General features: G+C 37.0%; 2 protein-coding genes across 3 annotated transcripts; one reads left to right on the forward strand and one right to left on the reverse strand.

Annotated features, from left to right (window-relative positions):
* The first annotated feature begins 11,305 nt into the window (after positions 1-11,305).
* Positions 11,306-17,975, forward strand: LOC139857028 (senescence-associated protein SPA15, chloroplastic). 2 transcript variants are annotated; one of them, XM_071845739.1, is made up of 13 exons: positions 11,306-11,466; positions 12,886-13,197; positions 13,759-13,902; positions 14,565-14,638; positions 15,000-15,076; positions 15,162-15,233; positions 15,466-15,534; positions 15,659-15,705; positions 16,276-16,393; positions 16,748-16,816; positions 16,911-17,014; positions 17,132-17,207; positions 17,585-17,975. In XM_071845739.1, exons 2-13 carry the CDS (start codon positions 12,917-12,919, stop codon positions 17,765-17,767), a joined length of 1,314 nt encoding a protein of 437 aa, XP_071701840.1. In that variant the 5' UTR covers positions 11,306-11,466; positions 12,886-12,916; the 3' UTR covers positions 17,768-17,975. The 2 variants fall into 2 exon arrangements, with proteins under 2 accessions (XP_071701840.1, XP_071701841.1); XM_071845740.1 differs by having other exon boundaries at positions 11,452-11,512.
* Positions 17,976-19,398: 1,423 nt separating this feature from the next.
* Positions 19,399-19,930, reverse strand: LOC139858443 (histone H4). Its single transcript, XM_071847291.1, has one exon. It carries the CDS (start codon positions 19,878-19,880, stop codon positions 19,569-19,571), a length of 312 nt encoding a protein of 103 aa, XP_071703392.1. The 5' UTR covers positions 19,881-19,930; the 3' UTR covers positions 19,399-19,568.
* Between the last annotated feature and the right edge of the window lie 2,607 nt (positions 19,931-22,537).

The following is a 22,537-nucleotide window of genomic DNA, read 5'->3' on the forward strand; positions in this document are numbered from 1 at the left end:
CGATACGAACAACGCGGAGGTTAACGCTAGAGTTGCGGCCGCCGTTGCGGAGCAAATGGGTGCGTTGGAAGAAAGAATGGAAAGGAAGTATTCCGAACTTCAAAGTAGTGGTGAAATGGAGCGTTATCTTAAGAGCTTCATGAGGACTAAACCCCCGATGTACGACGGAAAACCGGATCCTTTGGTGAGCACAACATGGATTTCGGATGTCGAAGGGTGTTTTCGTACTATTGATTGCCCTCCCGAGAGGAAGACGAGACTCGCTACAAGTTTGTTGCGGGGTAGGGCAAGGGATTGGTTGGATGGTAAGATTGATCTTGTCGGTGGTGAGACGTTTATGGCCTTATCATGGGACGAGTTTAAGGAAGAATTCTTTGAGGAGTTCCGGACTTCGGCCGATTTGTGGGAATTGCGTAATGAGTTGCGAAATTTGCGACAAGGATCTATGGATTTGAGTACTCTTAAGACGACCTTTATGGCGAAGGCTCGTTTTTGTCCGGAGTATTTGGGGAATGATCGTTTGTTGATGGGGGATTTCTATCGGACCTTGAATGATGACTTGAAAAGTAGGATTAGTCGGGGTCAAGCGAAATCGTTTTCGGAATTATTCGACTTGGCTAGAGGTTTCGAGTCGTATTCACGATCGAAGAGGGGTGAATCTTCAAGTGAGAAAAGAGTTGTTTCTTATGGTGCTCCGAGTAAGAGGACTAAGGGTCCGAGTGTGAGCACGGGTGGTACACGAACGGGTATATCGGATTCTAGTGCGGCTAGATGTTACAATTGTGGCGTGAGGGGTCACAAGTCTTGGGAATGTTCGGTACCAAAGGGTGGTAGTATGGTGTGCTTCAATTGCCAAAAGGAAGGACATCGTAAGTCGGAATGTCCCAAGTTAGCGGGGACGGGTGCGGCAAGGAGGCGTTGAGGTACGTTTCGTTTTAATAAATATGTCTTTTGATTATTTATTAAATGCCGTTTGAGTTTGAGTTGTATGCCTTGTTGTGCATGTTATGCTATGGGTGACGTTCCTAATGGAAGTACCCTATGTTGATGTTTGATTGACGGGCGAAGGGCGTTAGACTTGGTGCAACCAAGCATTCCTTAGTACTTGGAGAAATGTTTCTACCAAGCCATGGAAATGGTTTTGGTGTTCGATTGTTAAAAGCGTGTTCGCTTTTGTGTTGAAGTGATGAACCATGAGGTTCGTCGAGTGATTGGAACCTTTGTGATCGAGTGTTTAAAATCTCGATGTGTGTTGGTAAAGGAGTCTTTACGACGCGACATTAGGTGCCTCTTTTATACTTACTAGCGTGGTGTCGACTCCGATTGTGTTGTGGGTACATTGTACTTAGGGTCCCGGGAGAAGCCCTTAGGTACATGAGTGACTAGGTGAAACTTGACAAACTAGAGCAATTGAATAACTTGCGAGGGTATGGTTTGTGTAATCGTGGTACACTTTTGTTTGAAGTGTCTAAGGATTGTTTGAAATCCTTCGGGTGCTCAAGGTTGGAGCAAGGGGTGGTGATGGGTCGTGTATGCCCAATCGTTGGTAAAGTCTACCTTTGGTAGCATTGTACGGTTGTACGAATTGTGATATAGGAACGTGGTTCCAAGTGGGGGAGTCGCACTCCCGCATGAGGAAGTTGTAGTGTGATATTTCGGATGATGTTTTTGGTAGATCCGGAAATTTTGTCGAGACCTAGTTTTGGTCGATTTGTGGTAAAGTACGATTTCAGATAAATTGTACTTATGGTTTGGATTGGAATTACCACTGAGGTGGTAATGTGGTAAATCTCGTTGAGAGATAATGGACGTGTTTGGTGAGCAAGGTGAAATCCTTCGGTTAAGGGAGGTGTGTGTCGGATTCTCTTTTGGGGAATCATTGTTTGGTACCTATGTTTGATATAGGTGGTTCTTGCTCGATTGTGGGGATGGTTAGTGGTATCCGTTAGGATTCACTATAGTGTAGCAGGGCGCGATGTTGCACTACTCGTTGTTTGAGGCCGAAAGTGCGTATGTGATCGATGAAGCATGATCTTTAGGGTCCGCTGACTTCATCGTGGTATTGATGGTTAATGAAGCATGATCTTCGGGTCCGCTGACTTCATTATGGTACGGTTGAGTGATGGAGCATGATCTTTAGGGTCCGCTGACTTCATCACGGGAGTACGTGATCGGTGAAGCATGATCTTCGGGTCCGCTGACTTTATCCGGTGTTGAGATTTGGTGAAGCATGATCTTCGGGTCCGCTGACTTCGCCATAGTAGTGGATCGCGTGTGGTTTCGGATTCACGATGACGCGTGTGGTTTCGGTCATCATATTGTGGAAGTGGATCGCGTGTGGTTTCGGATTCACAAATGACTCGTGTGGTTTCGGTCATTGTATTGAGGAGTGAGTCTCGTGTAGTTCGGATTCACAATTGACTCGTGTAGTTCGGTCATTCCTCCGGGATAGTGACTCTCGTGTAGTTCGGATTCACTATGGCGCGTGTAGTTCGGCCATTCCCGATTGTTGTTGTGTTGAAGGTAGTGAGTCGCGTGTAGTTCGGATTCACTAAGGCGCGTGTGTTTTCGGCCAGCCTTCGTGTGTTGTGTGATCCATTGGTTGTTTGATACACCGATGGTGGGGTCGTAAGGACCGTGTTGTTTGATCTATCGGTTGTTTGATACACCGATGGTGGGGTCGTGAGGACCATGTTGTGTGATTAGTGATGCGATAGCCGTGTTTCGCTCACATGTTGTTACGGGTGTGACGAAAGTCGATTTTGTACACCTTGGTTTAGCGTTGCCATCATCGTTTTGGACGCTATCGGTTTTAGCCGTTTGTTATGATGTTACGGTAGTTGCGCTTTGGTCGTATTGCGCACTACAAGGGATGTTAGTGGTTGGTGTTGTCCGTAAGGATTCGTTTGGTTCGGTCTTCATCGTTTCGGGTTGTTGACCTTAGGTTGAGACTTGGTTGCTTTTAGCGTTGTACTCGGTAATAGTACGCTAAGGGATTTATATCTCGGTACGAGATTGGTTGAGTTTTCCTGATGTTAGGGAATGAGCATGGTTTTAGTGCTCGGATTGTGGTTTTGATAAATCGCGGGTGACGATTTAGTGTGGAAGGCGATTCGTTGGAAAGGAATTGCTTAGGAAAGTCGGATTGGGACTTATGTCGAGGACCGTAGGGTGAGGTCCACTTGGTTAAGTGATGAGGATCACGAGGACGTGATCGAGTTTAAGTGGGGGAGAGTTGTAAGACCCGAATATTTATCTTGCTTGTTTGTGTATTAAGACGTTCGAGATTGGGTTTCGCGGATTATTTATATAAAGTTTAAAATGCAAAAGAATCTGTTTCAGTTAGGTCGCGCGCCGCGCGGGGATTCGGCGCGCCGCGCCGTTTGCTGCTGACAGAATCCCTTGTTTTTTTAATTGGTTTAAATGAAGGGCAAATGGGTAATTTCACTTGAGGCCGGATTTGTGAGGCTTATGAGCTAGTTTGGATCAGTTTTGGATCCCATTCACATCCACTCATCATCTTCATCCATTTTAGAGAGAGAGTAAGAGTTTAGAGAGAGATTGGAGGTTTTGGTGAGGAAGAAGCTCGAATCGTTCTAAGTCTCGGGTTTTAAAGTTGTTCCTTTCGTTCTCGGCTACACGGTGATAGTATTGGTAAGCTCAAACTCCGAATTTCAATTATTTAATTTGATATTCAAGTTAGGGTTTTGAGTTAATTAGTTGTAAAACCCTTTTATGTGATGAAATGGATTTATGGTGACTAGTTATTCTTGTCACTTGGCGGGTTTTGGGTTGATTGACGATTTGGCCTTGATTAGGCTTTAATCTTGGGATTTATCACTTGGATTAGTGATTATGGAAGTGTTGAAACCTATTTAGGGTTAATTGATTGACTAACTTTGACTTTGGGTCAAATTAGGGTTTGGTGGTGATTATGACCCATTTGGTGACTTAATGAGGTTTACGAACTTAAAATGGATTAAGTTGAAGTATAAGTCCGAGTTAAATGTGTTTTGGTGTCAAAACTTATAAAGGACGAGATTTTGACCTTTATGGGTCAAAATTAGGGTTTAAGTGTCTAAATGGGTATGACACGTGTTTGACACTTGAGTTCGGGTTTAATTGGCTTATTAGGACCATTCTCACTTGTGTTAGTGATTATTGGTTAGTTCGGGCACGGTTTGTGCTTGGAAGTGCAATTGGGTCGAAATTGCACTAAGTGTTGAATTGGGTTGGTTTGTAAATCCATCCTAATTGTATTGTTGTAATTGTGATAATGGAATAGGTATTTTCCATTGGCGAGTCGCGGATTACTTGGAAGCTTTCTTCAAGACTTCAAGGTGAGTGATATTATCCTATGTGCATATGTATGTGTAGGATGGGTGCGGGTCGGGTGAAGTGATTTTCGGCTATAGAGCTCACTTCACATGTAGGTGGACTTGATGGACTTTTGTATAAGTCCAATTGGCACGGTTGTGCGTTTTGGTTGACCATCTTTGGCGAAGTACACGTTCGTGTGTACATTATCACACGTGATGGTGATTTGGATGTTGTGGCCCCGATGTGGTGGATTATATAATCCCGTGACCGTGGGTTTGAGTTGGAGAAGTGAATCGCGTGTGGTTTCGGATTCACGATGACGCGTGTAGTTTCGGTCATCTTATCGAATGAATCTCGTGTAGTTCGGATTCATGGTGACTCGTGTAGTTCGGTCATCTTATTGAGGTAGTAATCTCGTGTGGTTTCGGATTACTAAGGCTCGTGTAGTTCGGCCAACCTCGATGTTGTGAAGATAGTAATCTCGTGTGGTTTCGGATTACTAAGGCTCGTGTAGTTCGGCCAATCTTCATTGTGGTATTTGGTTCTCGGTATTGGGTTAAGGTGTTAACCTTGTTCGTTTATATTGTTATATATTAATGTATTGTTGTGTTGTAGCTAACCCTCCGGGTGTAGCTAATTGGCGTTGTTCACATCGTCGTTGGTGAACTTATATTGTTATTGTATCTTTAGCTCGTTGCTTAGAGATCGTACGGTATGCTTAGTGTAGTTGCTTTATATTTGGATGCTACGGTATGCGGTATTTGTTTGTGTGGCGTATTCATTTTATACATATATATGTATGTAGTATATTATCATTCACTAAGCATTAGCTTACCCTCTCGTTGTTGACTCTTTTTATAGATTGCATGCGGATGGTGGCTCGGGTAAGCGCGAGGATTAGAGGACTTGCATAGTTTGCGTAGAAGGCTTGCTTTTGGATTTATTAGGATTGGGTAGTGTATCCCCAATCGCCATGCTCGGCTTTGTTTTGTATTAAGAGTCTTATGGTTTAAAATTGTATTTTTATACTTAAGGGGTAATTTGGGCACGTGTGGGCCCCACTTTGTAAAACTCGCTCAAACCTTAGTTATGTGCTAGTTTTACATATATTAATGTACGGTTAAAAGCGTTTTGGCTAAATGTGTCGGGAACTAGTCAAACATTTTCGTTAAATTGACTTCCGGGGACAGCGGGCTGTCCAGGTGATTTGGCGCGCCGCGCGCCCACCTGGCGCGCCGCGCGGATGAACTGCACCAGAAATTTTTTTTTTATGTTGTAAAAATTAACGGGGTTTTGACGTGGTTTGGTTTGGGTTGTTACAATCTCATTATAATCAACTCCTTCCCTTTGTTGAAAACCCTTGACTACCAACCAAGCTTTGTACCGCTTTTTCCCGTTCAACTCATCTTTGACCCGAAAGACCCATTTACTGTGTAATGCCTTTTTCATTGGAGGTAATTTCACTAAAGACCATGTCTTATTCTTGATAAGTGACCCCATCTCTTCTTTCATAGCAAGCTCCCACTGTATGGATTCTTTAGATTGTCTTGCTTCAAAATAACTCTCGGGTTCACCATTCTCGGTATAGAGCAAATAGTTTGCTGATGGATAAAACCTAACAGTAGGTTTGGGCATTTTACTAGAGCGTCTCAATGGTGGAGTAACGGGTGATGGTGATCGAGTTAAGTTACTGTCATACCCACCAATAGAGCTCTCATCATTTTCGGAGCTAGCACCACTCTCCGAATCATCTCCATCACTTTGATCCTCACCGTCAATTAGCAAATCAATAGTTCCCGAACTCCCACTAGAACATGTATTCACATCAACAAACTTATCAAGCAAAACCAGACTATGATTAGAATTAACCGTTACCTTGGTGCCATACAACGAGCTTTCATCAAAAGTAACATATCTACTACGAATCACCTTCCTCGCCTCATTGTCCCAACACCTATAACCCATGTCATCCAACCCATACCCAATAAAAGTACATTTCCTTGATTTAGCTTCAAGCTTGTCTTTGTCAATGTCTTTGGTTTTCACATACACATTACAACCGAAAACCCTTAAGTGAGCCAAACTCACCTTTTTACCAGTCCACTCTTCCTCTGGAATTCGAAACTCTAACGGTGTTGAGGGTCCCATGTTAATCAAATAAGCTGTCGTGTTCACGGCATCTGCCCAAAACATCTTTGGTAGACCCGCATGTAACCGTATACTCCTAGCCCGCTCATTGAGCGTCCGGTTCATGCGTTCGGCAACCCCATTGTGTTGTGGTGTTTCTGGAATAGTTTTCAACATACGAATACCATGTTCCGCACAATAGTCTTTAAATTCTTTACTGCTGTATTCTCCTCCATTGTCAGATTTCAAGCACTTAACTTTCAAGTTAGTCTCGTTTTCAACAGCAGCTCTCCACACTTTAAAAGTAGAAAACACATCAGATTTAACTTTGAGAAAGTAAACCCATACCTTTCTTGTGGAGTCATCAATGAAGGTGACATAGTAGCAGGAATCTCCATGCGACTCAACCGTTGTAGGTCCATAGACATCGGAATGAACAAGTTCAAGCTTCTCCTTCTTTGGCGCAATTCCCGATTTCCCGAAAGATACCTTCTTTTGTTTCCCCATAGTACATGGCTCACAAAACCCGATATCCACCTTCTTCAAACCCGGAATCTTCCCATTTGAAACTAGCAACTTCATCTCCTTCTCACTCATATGCCCTAATCTTCGGTGCCATAGAGTAGAATCAGCCCCTACATTACTCGTCACATTAACCTCATCATCATCGAATACCTCGACCATGTATAAAGTTCCCCTTTTATGTCCCGATGCCACGACTTGACCATCCTTTAGAACACGCCACTTGCGATCACCGAAGGTAGTATGGTTACCTTCTTCATCCAATTAACCTATAGAGATAAGCTTCATTTTCAAATCTAAAATATACCTCACATCTTTCAAAGTCCAATTGGAACCATTGAATGTCTTCAATGTCACATCTCCAATGCCTCTTATGTCTAAGCATTTGTCATCCGCCAATCTCACCTTCCCCCGATACGCCTTAAAATTCTTCATCATCTCCTTACTAGGATTAGCATGGAATGATACGCCTGAATCCATGATCCAAGCTTCAATAGAATTTTCAACACAACACACCAAAGCGTCGTCCATATACACGGAAGTGAAGTTCACCCTAGCTTTATCCACCTTTGGATTCTTACATTGAGTGCTAAAGTGACCCTTCGCAGATTCTCGGTCCTTAGAGTTAAACCTCTTTTTGAATTTCTTACCCTTCTTCGTACCCTTATCATTCTTCCTGCCCCTATCGGTATTTAAGAGCGACCCCGATGATTCCCCGAAATTCCTCCTACAAGTTTCTTCCCCTAGAATCAAATCCTTGATCCCCTCAAGCTTGAGCTTAAGGAACTACTAACTGCAGTAACTGTACCCGACCAACTTTCAGGCAAAGACAAAAGCAAAATCAGTGCCTGAAGTTCATCATCAAACACAATCTCCACCGAGGCCAATCTTGTAATGAGATTGTTAAAATCATTGATATGATCTGCAGCACACGCACCTTCTTTCATCTTTTGGTTGAATAATTGACGCATGAGAAAAACCTTATTAGCGGCCTTAGGTTTTTCATACATGTTTGTAAGTGCCTTTAAGCACCCAAACGTAGTCTTCTCGTTAATAACGTTATATGCAACGTTTTTTGCAAGAGACATCCTAACCGCCCCTAAAGCTTGGCGATCTAGGAGATCCCAATCTTCTTATTTAACACTATCAGGCTTCTTCTCTTCAAGTGGTAAGTGTAATTTTTTATGGTACAAATAGTCTTCTATTTGCATCTTCCAGAAACCAAAATATTTCCCATCGAACCGGTCAATCCTAAACTTTCATTCGTCCGCCATCGTGCTCAATACGAACCTTGTGCTCTGATACTAGTTGTTAGGAATTTATGGACCCAATAACGATCACCAATCAATAGATTGTGATCCCACAAATGACAAGCGGACAGAATGAATGCAAGAAAAGTAAAATACACAAGAATTTACGGGGTTATATGCAATCGGTATGATTGCTTTAGTCCACGGGCAACTAGAGAGCTTTTTTATTGATTTTTCGTACATGGGTTTACAGAATACAATGGGTATATTTATAGTGCTAATCAAAATTAGGAAACAAATCAAATAACTTGCTGGCCACGAACATTGTTGCGTTTCGCGACACCCCATCGCGTTCCGCGATAAACCCAACTCAAACGCGGCAACTAAGACCAAAACGCGATGAACATCGAGCCCCAATAACTGCCACATTTGTCGCGTCCTAGCCATATATGTCGCGTTCAAATGTGTCGCGTATCGCGACAAACCATACCCGAACGCGACCTGGTACCTGTTTCTTCGTTTTGATCTTCTTTGCACATCCAACAGGAATTAGCTAATCGAGGGGGAGAATAGTGGTTTATTATTTATATTTTGCGGGGCCTAAATTTACTTTTAACTTTCTAAGGTAGAAGGTGTAAGTTAACCTAGGGTCGTGCTTTTGAATGGTATAACGAATTGAAGATCAAGTGGATAATTGTCTTTGGTTAAATTACCTAGATAAAAGATAGTTGTTGGTTTAAGCTAATAATCCTAATTACGAAAAATTAAAGGTGATGGAGGGATATCCGGAGTATGCAGATAAGAGAAATGTTGACCAAGATATCAGTTTGGGCTAGGGATAGGTATTTATGTTTATTTTAAAGCTATGATTAGAATGGTTTAGATCTGGTTGGATGATCCAATTACACAGACCTACTTGTATCTAGACTCTCAGAGTTCTCGTTGAGCAGTGAAAAGTATGTCACTTGGTTGTATAATTGAAAGGTAACTATACCTCAGAGGTTATCCATAGTAAAGCACTAGATTTATTAGTAAGTTGAGTTCTAATCCTAACCCTTGTTATCAGTTTGGATAACTGAATAACAACGCGCCGTGTTGAGTGAACACTGATCACAAACAGAAGGAGTCTGTCGGGTCAAGTTGACAAAACATTAATGCAAACTAATAATCATTTCATCATACAAATGAGATCATACCAATCTAGACATTATACAGCATTACAGTTGATATACTGATAGTAAAATATATAGAAACCTAACAGATACCTAAACAGTTGATATGACTTAATCCTAGGGCAACAATCAAACAAGAACATGCAATATGTTTGGGTCACACAATTAAGGTACTAACTAGATCTTAATAGCTCCTAATAGGTCTATTTGGAACAATCAATAGGCATACTAGGTCATTCATGTCTCAATTCCTAAGTTCTGTGTCCTAAAAGCGCATTAGATGCCTCTCGGGAACTCCGGCCATACTGAGTTCATAGAATCTTCAGATACAATATAACCAGGGGTCTTAATCCTATGAAGTAGCTAAGTTCATATAGATGGACAAGTCCTGATCACAACCTAGGTTGGTCAATCTTTAAGATGCTAGCATACAAATCTATCGGGGTCACAAATTCAGCATAACAACATCAATCGTACTAATTTAACATAATTACGCTAACCCAAACTTCTATAATGGTAATATACAGATTAATTAAGCTAACATGGCATTATCGGAACGCATCATTAAACATAAATGGTAACAATACATGTTTAATTAATAAGACAAGCGTTTCGGATAAAAACCAGAAAATGCTGAAGAAATCTGCCCGAGATCGCAGGGACTCCCCGGGATCGTAACTTGATTTCCTGTATCGTAACTTGTCTTTCACCGTTTTCGCTCTAAAATCTTCGTTTTAGCTCCGTTTTACTTGATTCTTTTTCATCGCCTTCGTAATTACTTAATCTACAAAATTAACCGAAGAACCGATTATTTTTCCGAAAAAGTTTCGAACTTTATTGATTTAGGGCTCAATATCGGGGGTAAAAACGTGACTTTTTGACTGATATCATTACTTAATTGTCAATTTAGGTCAATCATGTTAACTTTTCGCACTATTCTACCTTTAATAATTAGCAAGAGTCTTCAAAGAAAATGAGAGTTTGATGATTAAGAGATAGCTTCAACTAAATGGTTCATCGCATATATTTATCTTATTATACTATTATACTAATTGTTATGAGCTTACACTGTTCACAGGGTCAGATTAGTAATTTTGCTCCCTAATTTCATTTAGTACTATTTGTCATTAAAGACATTAAAAATAAACACGTTGAGTGATTGACGATTCATTATTCATTGTTGAATCGTTACATTAAGAGCCAATAAAACGCCTGTATTCTTTCGAGAAAAAATTATATTGCTAAGAAATACTGTAAGAACTATTGTATTATTTTAATAATGTAAATAAAATAATATAATACAATTCCTTATTTTTTAAAATAAAAATATGAACTATTAACTCACATTAACTTAAACCTTGTATTGTAGCTCATATGGTAGTGGCTTGACTCTAACGAAGGGTCCGTAGTTCGACTCCCGTGGAAAGCAATATTGCATACAAGGTTGCCCCTTAACTCTTGAATTCCACCCAAGGTTACCTTCCGCACATCGCACTGCGGGGGCACTGGGGAAGTAGGAATTACCGTCCATGCCATCGAACTGGGACGGGTTTTCTCCTGATCGGAAGTTGGAGGCGGATTATGGAACTTCGAGATATGAACACATAAATAATTTAGTCTCCCTAGATAATCCCGAACACATTTCCAAAAAAAAAAATTCACATTAACTTAAAACAAGTTGATGTGTGTGAAATTACTTTTACTCCGAACTGCCCTTCATTCGGTCCAGGTCCAACCATTATCCATCCCTTTTTTCTATTTTCTTTAATTTAATAATCCTACACCAAAACCACAAAATCCTAATACAATACCATTTTATTTCCGTCAAACCATCCAATCATCATCTGCCACGTCATCAGTCGTATAAGAACTCAAACTCCCCCATCGCAGACGATAATAACTCAGTACTAAACCACACTGTTGGCAATCTAGGGGCCACAAACTTCAATTGTGGACTCCGTTCACTCTCAATCGATGCATTTGGTCCCCCTCCCTGAATATTCACTCATACAGTAGGTGATAATTGATACGGAGTACAAATTATTGCATCTTTCATTATCCTCTTCTGAAATTAGGTAATTCCTGTTTCCTGATTTCAATTTTCACTTGATTTGGGGAAATGTAAGTAATTGAAACAATCTGCTGATTCAATTGTGTAAAAATCGTGTACGATTCGTTTATTGATTTGTTTTTGCTTTAGATATTTAGGTTTTCGTTTACACTATAATTCTGCATGTTATGTAAAACTGTATATATATATATATATATATATATATATATATATATATATATATATATATATACACACACACACGCGCATTTCGTTACAATTGTTTGAATTGTGCTGTCCTAGCTGGCATATTGTTTTGGAAGAGGTGTAGCTTGATTGAAATTGATTTTCAATAGAAAACCTTATCTGAAGAAAGTTATGAAGTTGTGTGTTTATATCTGTTGAATAACCTGTATATGTATGAGTTCAAGTCTATTTAAATTTAAGTACATGAGTATTTCATATGAGAAATTTAGTTAGAAATTGTAAGACGAAGAAATAGTAGGCAGTTAATGCAGGCTGTCGAAAAAACTCACCGAAAATATAAAAAAGTTATGAGGTTTTCCCTGTTTGGTTACATGGAGGCGAGTATTTTACACACGCAGTCTAACCGGATCAATCCGTGACCGTTACCAAACCCTGGCTTTCACAAGAGGAAAAGTAGTTTCTATGTTATAAGAGGCGTTTTTTTTAGGGCAAATTCCATTAAAATGGAACCTTTTTACCTCAATTTCCTATTTTAGGTCATCTATGTTTATATTGACGTTTAAAGGATAATGTTTAAAAAGAGGAGTATCGTTATTTTTAACTTAGAACTCTGTCAAAAAATTAACGATACTCCATTTTTTAAGTAAATCACATGCAAACTTGATCATTGACACTTACCTGAGGATATGGAAGACCTCGTGAATGATGATTCTTACGAACTGGATATTTGCTTAATTTTCATTTTGTTTGTAATATGATCGTAGAAGATTAATGGCACGCGTATGTGCCAATTATCAGGCTTGCATATGTTCGTTATACTCAGGTAAGTGCCAATGATTAGGCCTGCATACGATTTACTTAAAATCGTTAAGTTTTTGACGGAGTCCTAACTTAAAAGTAATGATACTCTTTTTAATTAACATATGATAAAACAATCCTTTAAACGTCAAAATAAACATTGATTACCTGAAATTGAGGTAAAAAGGTTACCTTTTAGTGGAATTTGCCCTTTTTTCAAGTATACAAAGTGCATAAGTCAACTAATTCCGTTAGAGAGTATCACCTTTGGTTGATCCTAGGGATGTTTGTAGACCAGAGCTCAATTATTCACGCCTACCTTAATTCAACTTGATTGTTCATATTTGTTTCTGGTTTTACCTTTTCTTTTTCATTGTGTAACGATATATATTACACTGTGTACTTCTGATTCTCATCTTTTAGCATATTGTTTAAGCAGTGTCCTAAAGAAGACCTTCAGTGACAAGTTAATGGCAAGAGTTCATGGGATCACCTACTCATTGGTTAAAAATCCTAATCATCCCAGATTAAACGGTAACAGTCAAGGACTGTCACTCAAGAAATTCAGCCATGCACAGATTTCTATGTTAAAATTGAAGCTAATTAGCAAGGCAAAATTAAATGCGTGTGAAAAAATAATTAGTTTGAATGACCCACGGGCTTCTTCTTTTGTATGTCGGGCAAGAGAAACGCGAACTGCAGAAACAGAGGAACGTGTGAGCGACAATGAAGATTGCTCTGAGATATTTAGGTAAGGGTTGTTCGATAAATGCTCTCTTCGATTTAAACATTGAGTACCTTTGCTTGTGAACTAAAGTGAGCGACTTTTTTCACATTTTTTGTTTATATTCTCTCGTGTATTGTCAATGAACTTGGATGAGTTAGTGGGTGCGGAGATAAAGTTTCACATTTTTGAGTGCATTACTAAAGGTGGAAGTTCGAATACCTCATATATATCAATGAGAGACGCTCAAATTTATTTTTGTAGTGTTGTTAATTTAAAGTTCACACATAAAAACACTAATCTATGTAAGTATGTATATTACTAAGGTTATAGACTTATAGATTGCATGTAATTTTAAGGTTTATGAATTTATCATATAGTTTATGAATTCAAGGGTTTCGTAGTTGATCTAAGGTTGCAACGATGGTTTCTTGCCTCATTATTAAAAATATTAATTACTGTAAATTTAATGGGCGTGAAGACTTATGTCAAATAAAATCTTCTCGGTGGTAAATGACTAACATTAAATACTCGCATATGCGAGCATTTATTGGATTGAGTAGCTGATAGTTCTGTAACATGTACCAGAAGTCAAGTTGGAGAAGGTCAACACGTTCATGCAAAGAGAATTGGCGACTCAAACCAAGCATTAGCTGATGCTTGTAGGTTTGCTTATAATGATGCTAGATTTGTCAATGAAAGAGCCAAGAACGACATTGTGTTGCTTTCTCGGTAATTACTGTTGCCCTATCATATTTATGCCATAATACTCGAGCGAACTGTAGGAGTCGGTCACAAATTGACTATAATTTTTACTAATTGAAGAGAAACACTATTTGTATAAATGGGTGCGAAGTTGGTGACTCGGTAGGGTTAGCCGGATGGGCAATGCGGTGTTTGTTTTCTATACAGGTTTCATTGACACAAAACACTTCTTATCCACTATAACTTATTTTTTTTTCATAAAAAAAAAATAAATTAAAAAAAAAAAAAAAAAATGAATGTATACTTTTTAGCAGGTTTTTGGCAATGCTGATCACTTTGCTCAACTTTTAACCTGTATGACTTGTTTCCCTGATAGATAATTGTTCTTATTTAACCTGTTTGAGTTTTGACCTATTCACGGTAATCATAATCATCATCGACCATTCGACCCATGCATAAGTAAATTGGTTGAGTTGGCTAGCTCTAGTTATTTAGCTATTTATGGTTGAAAGCAATATTATCATTTGCTAGTTGTTAATCATTATGCACAAGAATTTTTGGTGGGGTGCATTGACTAGCTTGATGTTTTATAAATCTTGGTGGCAAAATTCTCTATATGCCTATGTGTATGTTCTTATACCTAAATTTTAGTTTATTTACTAATTATATGATGATTTTATATGTTATAGTGGCATTAGGAGGTTGGATGCTCGGGCACGACAAGATGTTGCTATACTGGGTTCGGGATTTTTAAAGCTTGATGGTAATTTTCAGCCCAAACCTCCCCTTTATGAACCATTTATTAATTCCCTTGTTTTCGATTACTGTTTCCCTTCTCTGTTGTTATCATTAATTCATTATCCTATATTGATTAGATAATGGGGGAAAAAAATACTAAATGGATTAATTGATTGATCCAAGTTTATACAATTTATTATTTATTAGTCTTTCCGAATGAATCAGCTTTTGTTGCAAGATCAATATAAATTTATTTTTGTTGGGGTCTAAATATGTAAACCATGTTTTAGTTAATATTAGTGGACTTTATCATATGTTTACATAGATCTTTGTATGCTACAATTTAGAAATGACTTAATTTTTCTGATCATTTATTTTCTTGGTAGCTCGAGCAAGGGAGGACACTGAAAGAATTGATAATGATGTGAAGAAAAGAGCTGAGCATCTTCATCACATTGCCCTTGTATGTATATATGTATAGTTAGTTAAAAAAAATATATCCCAAAATCTTTGTATACCCCACTTTTGATGATTTCTTTTATTAATAGATCTTAAAAAACAAAGCCCAAACCAAATTAAAAAGCGTTGCTGATCGACATTGGAGTGATGGAGCTTTGGAGGTGTTTGTAGTTCGTTTTTCATTTTTTTTTTTTTCTTAAATTTTTTTTCTGTATTGCTGGTTTCTTTTCTATATTTTAATTTATCATTCCAATAGTTTGTTTCTTTAAGGTAAAAGTTGCAATAAATAGCAGCAACTTATAACTTTGGATATTTTTTTTCACTGGACCTTGAAATTTTTTAACGAAATAATCCAACCAAACTTTGAGAAATATTATAATAATAATCATTCAGGCTGATCTTCGCCGTGCTGACTATATAGCCAGACAGCGGGCAATGGAAGATACACTCATGGCTTTAGAGGTATGTTTTGGTGTGCCACTGCATCTTTTCATTGTTCTTTTTCTTTTTTTTTTTTTTTTTTTTTTTTTTTTTTTTTTTTGAGTCATGTACTTTTATTTTGTCTGACTTTTAAAACAATTTGCAGTTTGTAAAAGACATCCATGATATGATGATTAGCAAGATGTACAAACTGTAAGATTTTCTACTTTCATAGACCACCCATGACCTGGCTTCCATTCATTTAAAAGTGTACATTAACACGCATGGGTTAGGTTTAAACGAGAACCAGAACTGCAAGAACTTTTGAATTACAAGGTCTTTATACATCACGCAACAAATTACATGCAGGTGTTAGTTATTGTTCATGTTATTGATAACCAAAGTTAAAAATCACTTGAATTATACATTACGTGAAATGTTCACATGTGAACGAACTATATTAATTTGATCTTAAAGGTAACTTTGAGGTTTTCTCAGATAATTTTGATTTTATCTTCTTTCTACATCTATTTTCACATGTGATTCAACCTACTAATATTTCAAAATCTCAATAATTTGAAATTTCAAGCAAGTCTCTACATTTTGTAGTTCTTGTTTGAACCTTTGACTAACGAACTGATTGACCATGATGGTGAGAGTGGACCTTCTTCGTTTTCTGGAAAGGACGAAATACACTGGATTATGTATTTACGTGAACAGTGTCAGTTTAGTGCTCAGGAAGACCTATATAAATATCAAAATCAAATATATGTGTATGTATAGGAAAAATGGAGCTCTATCTTTTGATGACACAGCTGGCCAAATAACACTCGAAAAGAATGGAAAAGTCCTTGACTTTTTCCCTGGGGAGGTGTCAACTGATCGCATTACTGCCATTCAGGTTCGTCACAAATCATTCACTTCTTAAAACAGGGTTTTGAATTTGTGTTTTGTAATGATTTTGCGAATCAAGATAAAATGCATTGTGAAGTTGGAATAAAAAGTTACTCGTAATAAACTTACGGTAAGAAACAGGGTAATAAGTTATTATTCTTGCACAATCAGTTTTGTGGCAGCCGATGTGGAACTAAATATCCTAAATTGAATGTGTGACTGTTGTAATTAATAACTGCTTATTGCAACCTCAACTTGTAAGTTGTAATAATAAGATAATCAGTTCAAAACTCAAGTTCAATTGTTGACTTTTTTAGTATCTGGATGTTAAAATAGAGATTAATATGTATAAGTTGTTCAGGAAGCTTATCGGGATATGGCATCTGCACTCTCTGAAGCCGATGGAATTGACTATACTGACCCCGAAGAGGTCAGTGGTAAAGATAATTAAAATTCTAATACTGAAATTCTCAATTCATTTAATAAAATGCTAATTTTATATCTTGTTTTTACATGTGATACAGCTTGAATTGTTAGTTGCAACACTAATGGATCTTGATGCAATGGATGGTAAAGGTAGTGTATCATTATTGGCCGAGTGTTCAAGTTCTCCTGATGTCAATACAAGGTACATCTTCTACCATAATTTACGTCATTAGGCATCTTTTTTTTTTTTTTTTTTTTTTTTTTTATGGCTATATTTTTTCTAAACAATGTCCAAATGCTTGTTTATTTGATATTGCAGAAAAGCATTGGCTAATGCTTTATCAGTTGCACCGTCGATGTGGACCCTTGGAAATGCAGGCATGGGAGCCTTACAGGTAACCCATGATCTTAAATAGAGGTGGAAAAATGGGTGGCTCATTAACGGGTCAAAACAATTAATGTGAAATACCAGATAAGAATAAAAATACTATATAATTACAATATTAATGTAAATTATTTAATAAATTACTATTTTATCACATTCCTTTAAGTTCCAATTCCATCAATAAAATTCCGTGAACCAAACACGACCTAAGTTTTACTTGGTTGCCTCTAAATCCTCGTAACTAAGTTCTCGTAAGCCAAGTTGTTCCCAGACCATCTTCTCTTTATTTTGTCATATTTTAGACTTGAAACTTATTACAGTAATAATTATGTATTATGTATTTAAACAATGAAGTGCATATTCATAAAGAAAGTGTTGTCATTGCAGAGACTGGCTGAAGACAGTAACCCAACGATTGCAGCTGCAGCAACTAAAACCATCTTGGAACTGAAAAAACAATGGGAGATAGAAGAAGGTGACAACTATACATTTATGATGAATCAATATCCATTAAAAGATGTGGACTATAAAACCTTCGTCGATGATGATGATGAAGAAATAGAAGACTAAATGTTAACCTTTAAGGGTTTAATTTCAAATGTGGATAGATAGATAGATAGATATCTTAGTAAACCTAGTAACTGGTAATGTACTAATAATGTGTAAAGGTTTTAAGTTACTTAAAAAACAGAATCTTACAAATACTATATTGTTATTTGTCATACTTGTGACAAATTATATTCTTATACATTACCATTAATCTAAAAGCTTTCTGTATCCACGTACGTTTGTTTTGCAATACTGTTATTAAATAAACTTATTAATTGATAATTTCATTAATGACTTTTAAGATTACATATTTATATTATTTTTATTGTTAATTAAAGTCTCTTAAATAAGATGGCCTTTAGGCTACCAATGAACGTATGTAAACCCTCCTATACGTATTCATCCATCTGCTATATATACAGCTCAAATTATCATTAACATTATAATATCAAACCATAATACACCAAAATTTCACTAATCATGGCTAACCATTCTTCAGTAATCATGATATCCCTCATTGCTCTTGCGACCATGTCCATCTTAGTTCACTCAAGGCAATTAACCAACGCAGCCACAAACTTGACCACAACTACAAGGCAACAACCCTTAATGTCCCGACTCAAGCTCGATCAAGGTGATGGTGGTTCACCAGGGTGTTGGGACGCGTTACTCGAACTCCAAGCCTGCACCGGAGAGATCATACTCTTCTTTTTAAACGGAGAGACTTATTTAGGGACAGGATGTTGCAGGGCGATTGAGCAGATCGAAAGACAATGTTGGCCATCTTTGATGAAATCACTTGGTTTTACTTCAGAAGAAGGTGATATTTTACGTGGTTATTGTGATGTTTCCGGTGACGCTCCAACTACCACACCGCCGCCACCACCACCTCCACCACCACCAAGAAGGTCCAATACCACCACCGCTAGTAACTTTACGGTCTGGAATCATTATGATAAATTTTGATGTTCTTTCATCCTTCTGATGAGATCAAAAGCAAAATCATAAATAAATAATAATGTAATAAAGAAGGTTTTGCCTATCAATAGCTTTCTTCCTTCTAATTACTATTTTGTTTTTTAGTTTATTTTTTGGCTTCGTATTGTAAGTTTGTAGTGTGTATGATCACTACGCAGTTTTTGCCAAGCTTTTAAGATTTAAATGTTCATGTGTCGACCTTTTTAATGAGAAAAGTATTAAACACACCATATCAACTAACATGCACAATTAAGTTTGCAAAAATCACAAAAATCAGCCAAGTTCTTGCCCCAGAAATCATTTTGGAGTTGCTACCGAGTTCTTGTTTTAGAATCTGCCTAAAAATCAGCCAGCGACCAGTTTAATCGGTCAACGACCGATAAATCGAGTTTTTTTGGCCAAAAATAGGTCAAATCTCAGGTATCGTAAAAATTATTTCAAAAGTCAACAAAAGTCAACCACCTAAAACTCCAAAAAATGATCCCACCAACACCAAGAACACCCCGAGTTTCAATTTCTTCAACCTTGAGCACCACAATACACAAATAAATTTCACAATCTTAATAAAAAAAACATATATAACATAATTATAATTATAATTATAATTATAATTATATTTTATAAAATAACATAACAAATAATAATAAAAGAAACAACTAATTGATTACGCTCAAACACACAATTAGCATTACTAAATTGAAAACCTGTTACACTTCAAAATAAAAAAATTACATCAATTTTTCAAATCAAAGCCCTAACAAGATCCCCAATATTACAACCAAGACAAACAAACCTAACAAGATCTACAATCAATTCAGACTACTTCAACAACGATTTACTACAATCAACCTCCGAATCCGTACAGAGTACGCCCCTGTCGTTTCAAGGCATAAACGACATCCATAGCAGTAACAGTTTTCCTACGAGCGTGCTCAGTGTAAGTCACAGCATCTCTAATCACATTCTCAAGAAAGATCTTAAGAACGCCACGTGTCTCTTCGTAAATCAAACCACTGATACGCTTTACACCGCCTCTACGAGCTAACCTTCGAATTGCAGGTTTTGTGATTCCTTGGATGTTATCACGGAGAACCTTACGGTGTCGTTTTGCTCCTCCCTTTCCTAATCCTTTGCCTCCCTTACCACGTCCTGACATTTTTGAGAAATTGATAAGTTTAGATTTGAATTTGAAATTTTTGGGTTTTGAATTTGTGTGTGTTGATGAGAATTGGGGGATTTTGGATCGACTTATATACAGGTGGGTTTTGAATAGAAAGGCGGGATAAGAAATCTGAAATTAAGTTGGGGTTTTTTAAAAGAGTGAGATCCGTTGGATAGGATTTAATCGGACGGTTAGTTTGTAGCTTGCATTATGATCCGTGTGATGTGTTTATTCCGTCACTTGCACTGACTAGTACTCCGTATTTTTTTTTAAAAAATATTCATATTCATATTCATTACAATTTACAATACAGTATGTATATGTAAGTATGTAAAGTATGTAAAGGGAAATTCATTTTCCACCGAGATTTCTCAATTATTTTACACCTCTATATTTTCGTGGATCTAATTTTAACACAGCTTATAGTTCTATTAATCGAGTCAATAATAAGCGCGTCGTGGTGATTCGATTGTTGTTTATAACTTAAATTTAATTTCAGACATGTTTAAAATTCATGAAAATTTGATTCTTTCAGTTTCATGGCGTCTCGTATTTTTTCTTAACCTACTTATCACTCGATCCCCATATTTGATTCTACCATTTCATTACTCTCTACTTTTGAGGTGTTTCACTCTGAGTGAATAAATGACTTCTTTTATTCTAAAATATCATAATGATTGTCTACATCATACCTCTCACATATCTCACTTATGTGGGATTGAGTTTTGTTATTGTTGCGGTCACATCTCGCGTCCTAGGTTGTGACATGGCAAGCAACCCACGCTCATTTTTGATGTCACAGTCGGTGAGTTGGGAGCGTCGACAAGTAGCATGTGAGAAAGTTACGATGGAACTCATACCTATGAGTGTTCCTGATTGGTGGACTTTTTTTAATATAATTATATTTATCTTTATCTTTATTTTACTTAACTTAACTTTCAATTATATTTTACCACATTATTAAAAAAAACTCCTCACATCCCAATCACACCACCAAAACTTTACATTTTCAACTTAGACCATCACTTCATCAAAAATCATAAACTCACTCACACCATTGTAACAAATCGTTTAAATGTCAATTTTAAAATTGTGTAAAGTTTTACTCTGTAAAATTTTCTATTAACTCTACTCTACCAATTTTATCATTCGTCATTCTTTATTAATATCACCTTTAATATTGTGGGCATTTCTTCTGAGACTGAATGAAACAACCATCTTTCATTTTAAGAAAAAAGGCAACATTTTTTTTCTTTAACAATCCCCATTAGGGATCTCAAACAACCCCCATCAGATATTATGTTCTGATCACATACATATTGTGCAATATCACTCGATCCCCATCAAAGATCTCAAACGATCCCCATCGAGAATTAGGTCAAAATAGGGACTTTGACCACATTTTGCACCTTAACTCATTTAAATTTTAATCCATTCCGACACCACTGGTCAATAACACAAACTCCAACTGTTTTAAAACATCATTTACATACAAACTAGTTTTTCAATAAATTTCAACATTTACCAAACTACAACTAGTTCCAAAGACTCATTACATATTCATAAGTGTAATTTTTGACCCGTTTTTGACATTTAAATACCAAAATCATGAGCATGGCATTTGAGATATATATCCCGCCCAAAAGATCACTAAATTAGCAATGCATAGCAAGTCCTCAAGTCATATCCAAAGCACATCATAGCATCAACTACCTAATCGTTTATCATACTCTTTCTTCGTCCAAGCCAGAACTTATAAAAGGTATAAACAACAACGAGTAAGCTTACGCTTAGTGAGCACATAATTATATATAAACACATATACACAATACATTAATTGAGAGATTATATGTATTATATTATTAATATTAATACAAGACGTCGATGGAATGATACAAAATTGTGGCTGCTACCCTGTTACTCTTATGATTCATTTGATTCTTAATTTATATTATAATATTATTATATTATATTTAATATTATATGATGTATGCGCACTATGATTTATGTAATATATATATATATATATATATATATATATATATATATATATATATATATATATTACTCCGTTGTTATTCTAAAACAAGAATCCACAACTGCAATCCTTTTCTCAACTTTTGCTTTTTGACTTAATTACACATCAAATTATTATATCAAATTATTGTATGTACGTATATGGTGATACTATCTTTCACTCCCATGAAACTCACATATTCAATCATCAGGATTATCACGCTTACAGCTCTCATTCACACTCTACTGCAATATATCCAAATGAATCACCATCATCGTGAATCTTCTCCTACAATCACCAACACCACCTTACGTTCAAGGTTTGTTGATTGATCGAGAACCACAAAACCACCATTGCTTAATGTTCCTGCCATACTACCAAGTACAACATCTTTGTTTACTTAATCCTAATTAGATTATCCGTTTTACTTTCTGTTCAAAAGTAACCCAAACCGCCACTACAACCATTGGTTTCGGTTATTATTTGAACTACATACAAACTGCAACTATGGGTTCTTGTTTCATCATTACTAAACATATACATACTATGGCTAATGTTTTGTTCGATTCCTTTTCCAAACAGACCCAACATCATCGACCACTCAACAATAGTTTTGCAGGCGTAAACCAACCCA

Source organism: Rutidosis leptorrhynchoides, chromosome 7 (genome assembly GCF_046630445.1).
Source record: "Rutidosis leptorrhynchoides isolate AG116_Rl617_1_P2 chromosome 7, CSIRO_AGI_Rlap_v1, whole genome shotgun sequence".
NCBI classification, from domain to species: domain Eukaryota; kingdom Viridiplantae; phylum Streptophyta; class Magnoliopsida; order Asterales; family Asteraceae; genus Rutidosis; species Rutidosis leptorrhynchoides.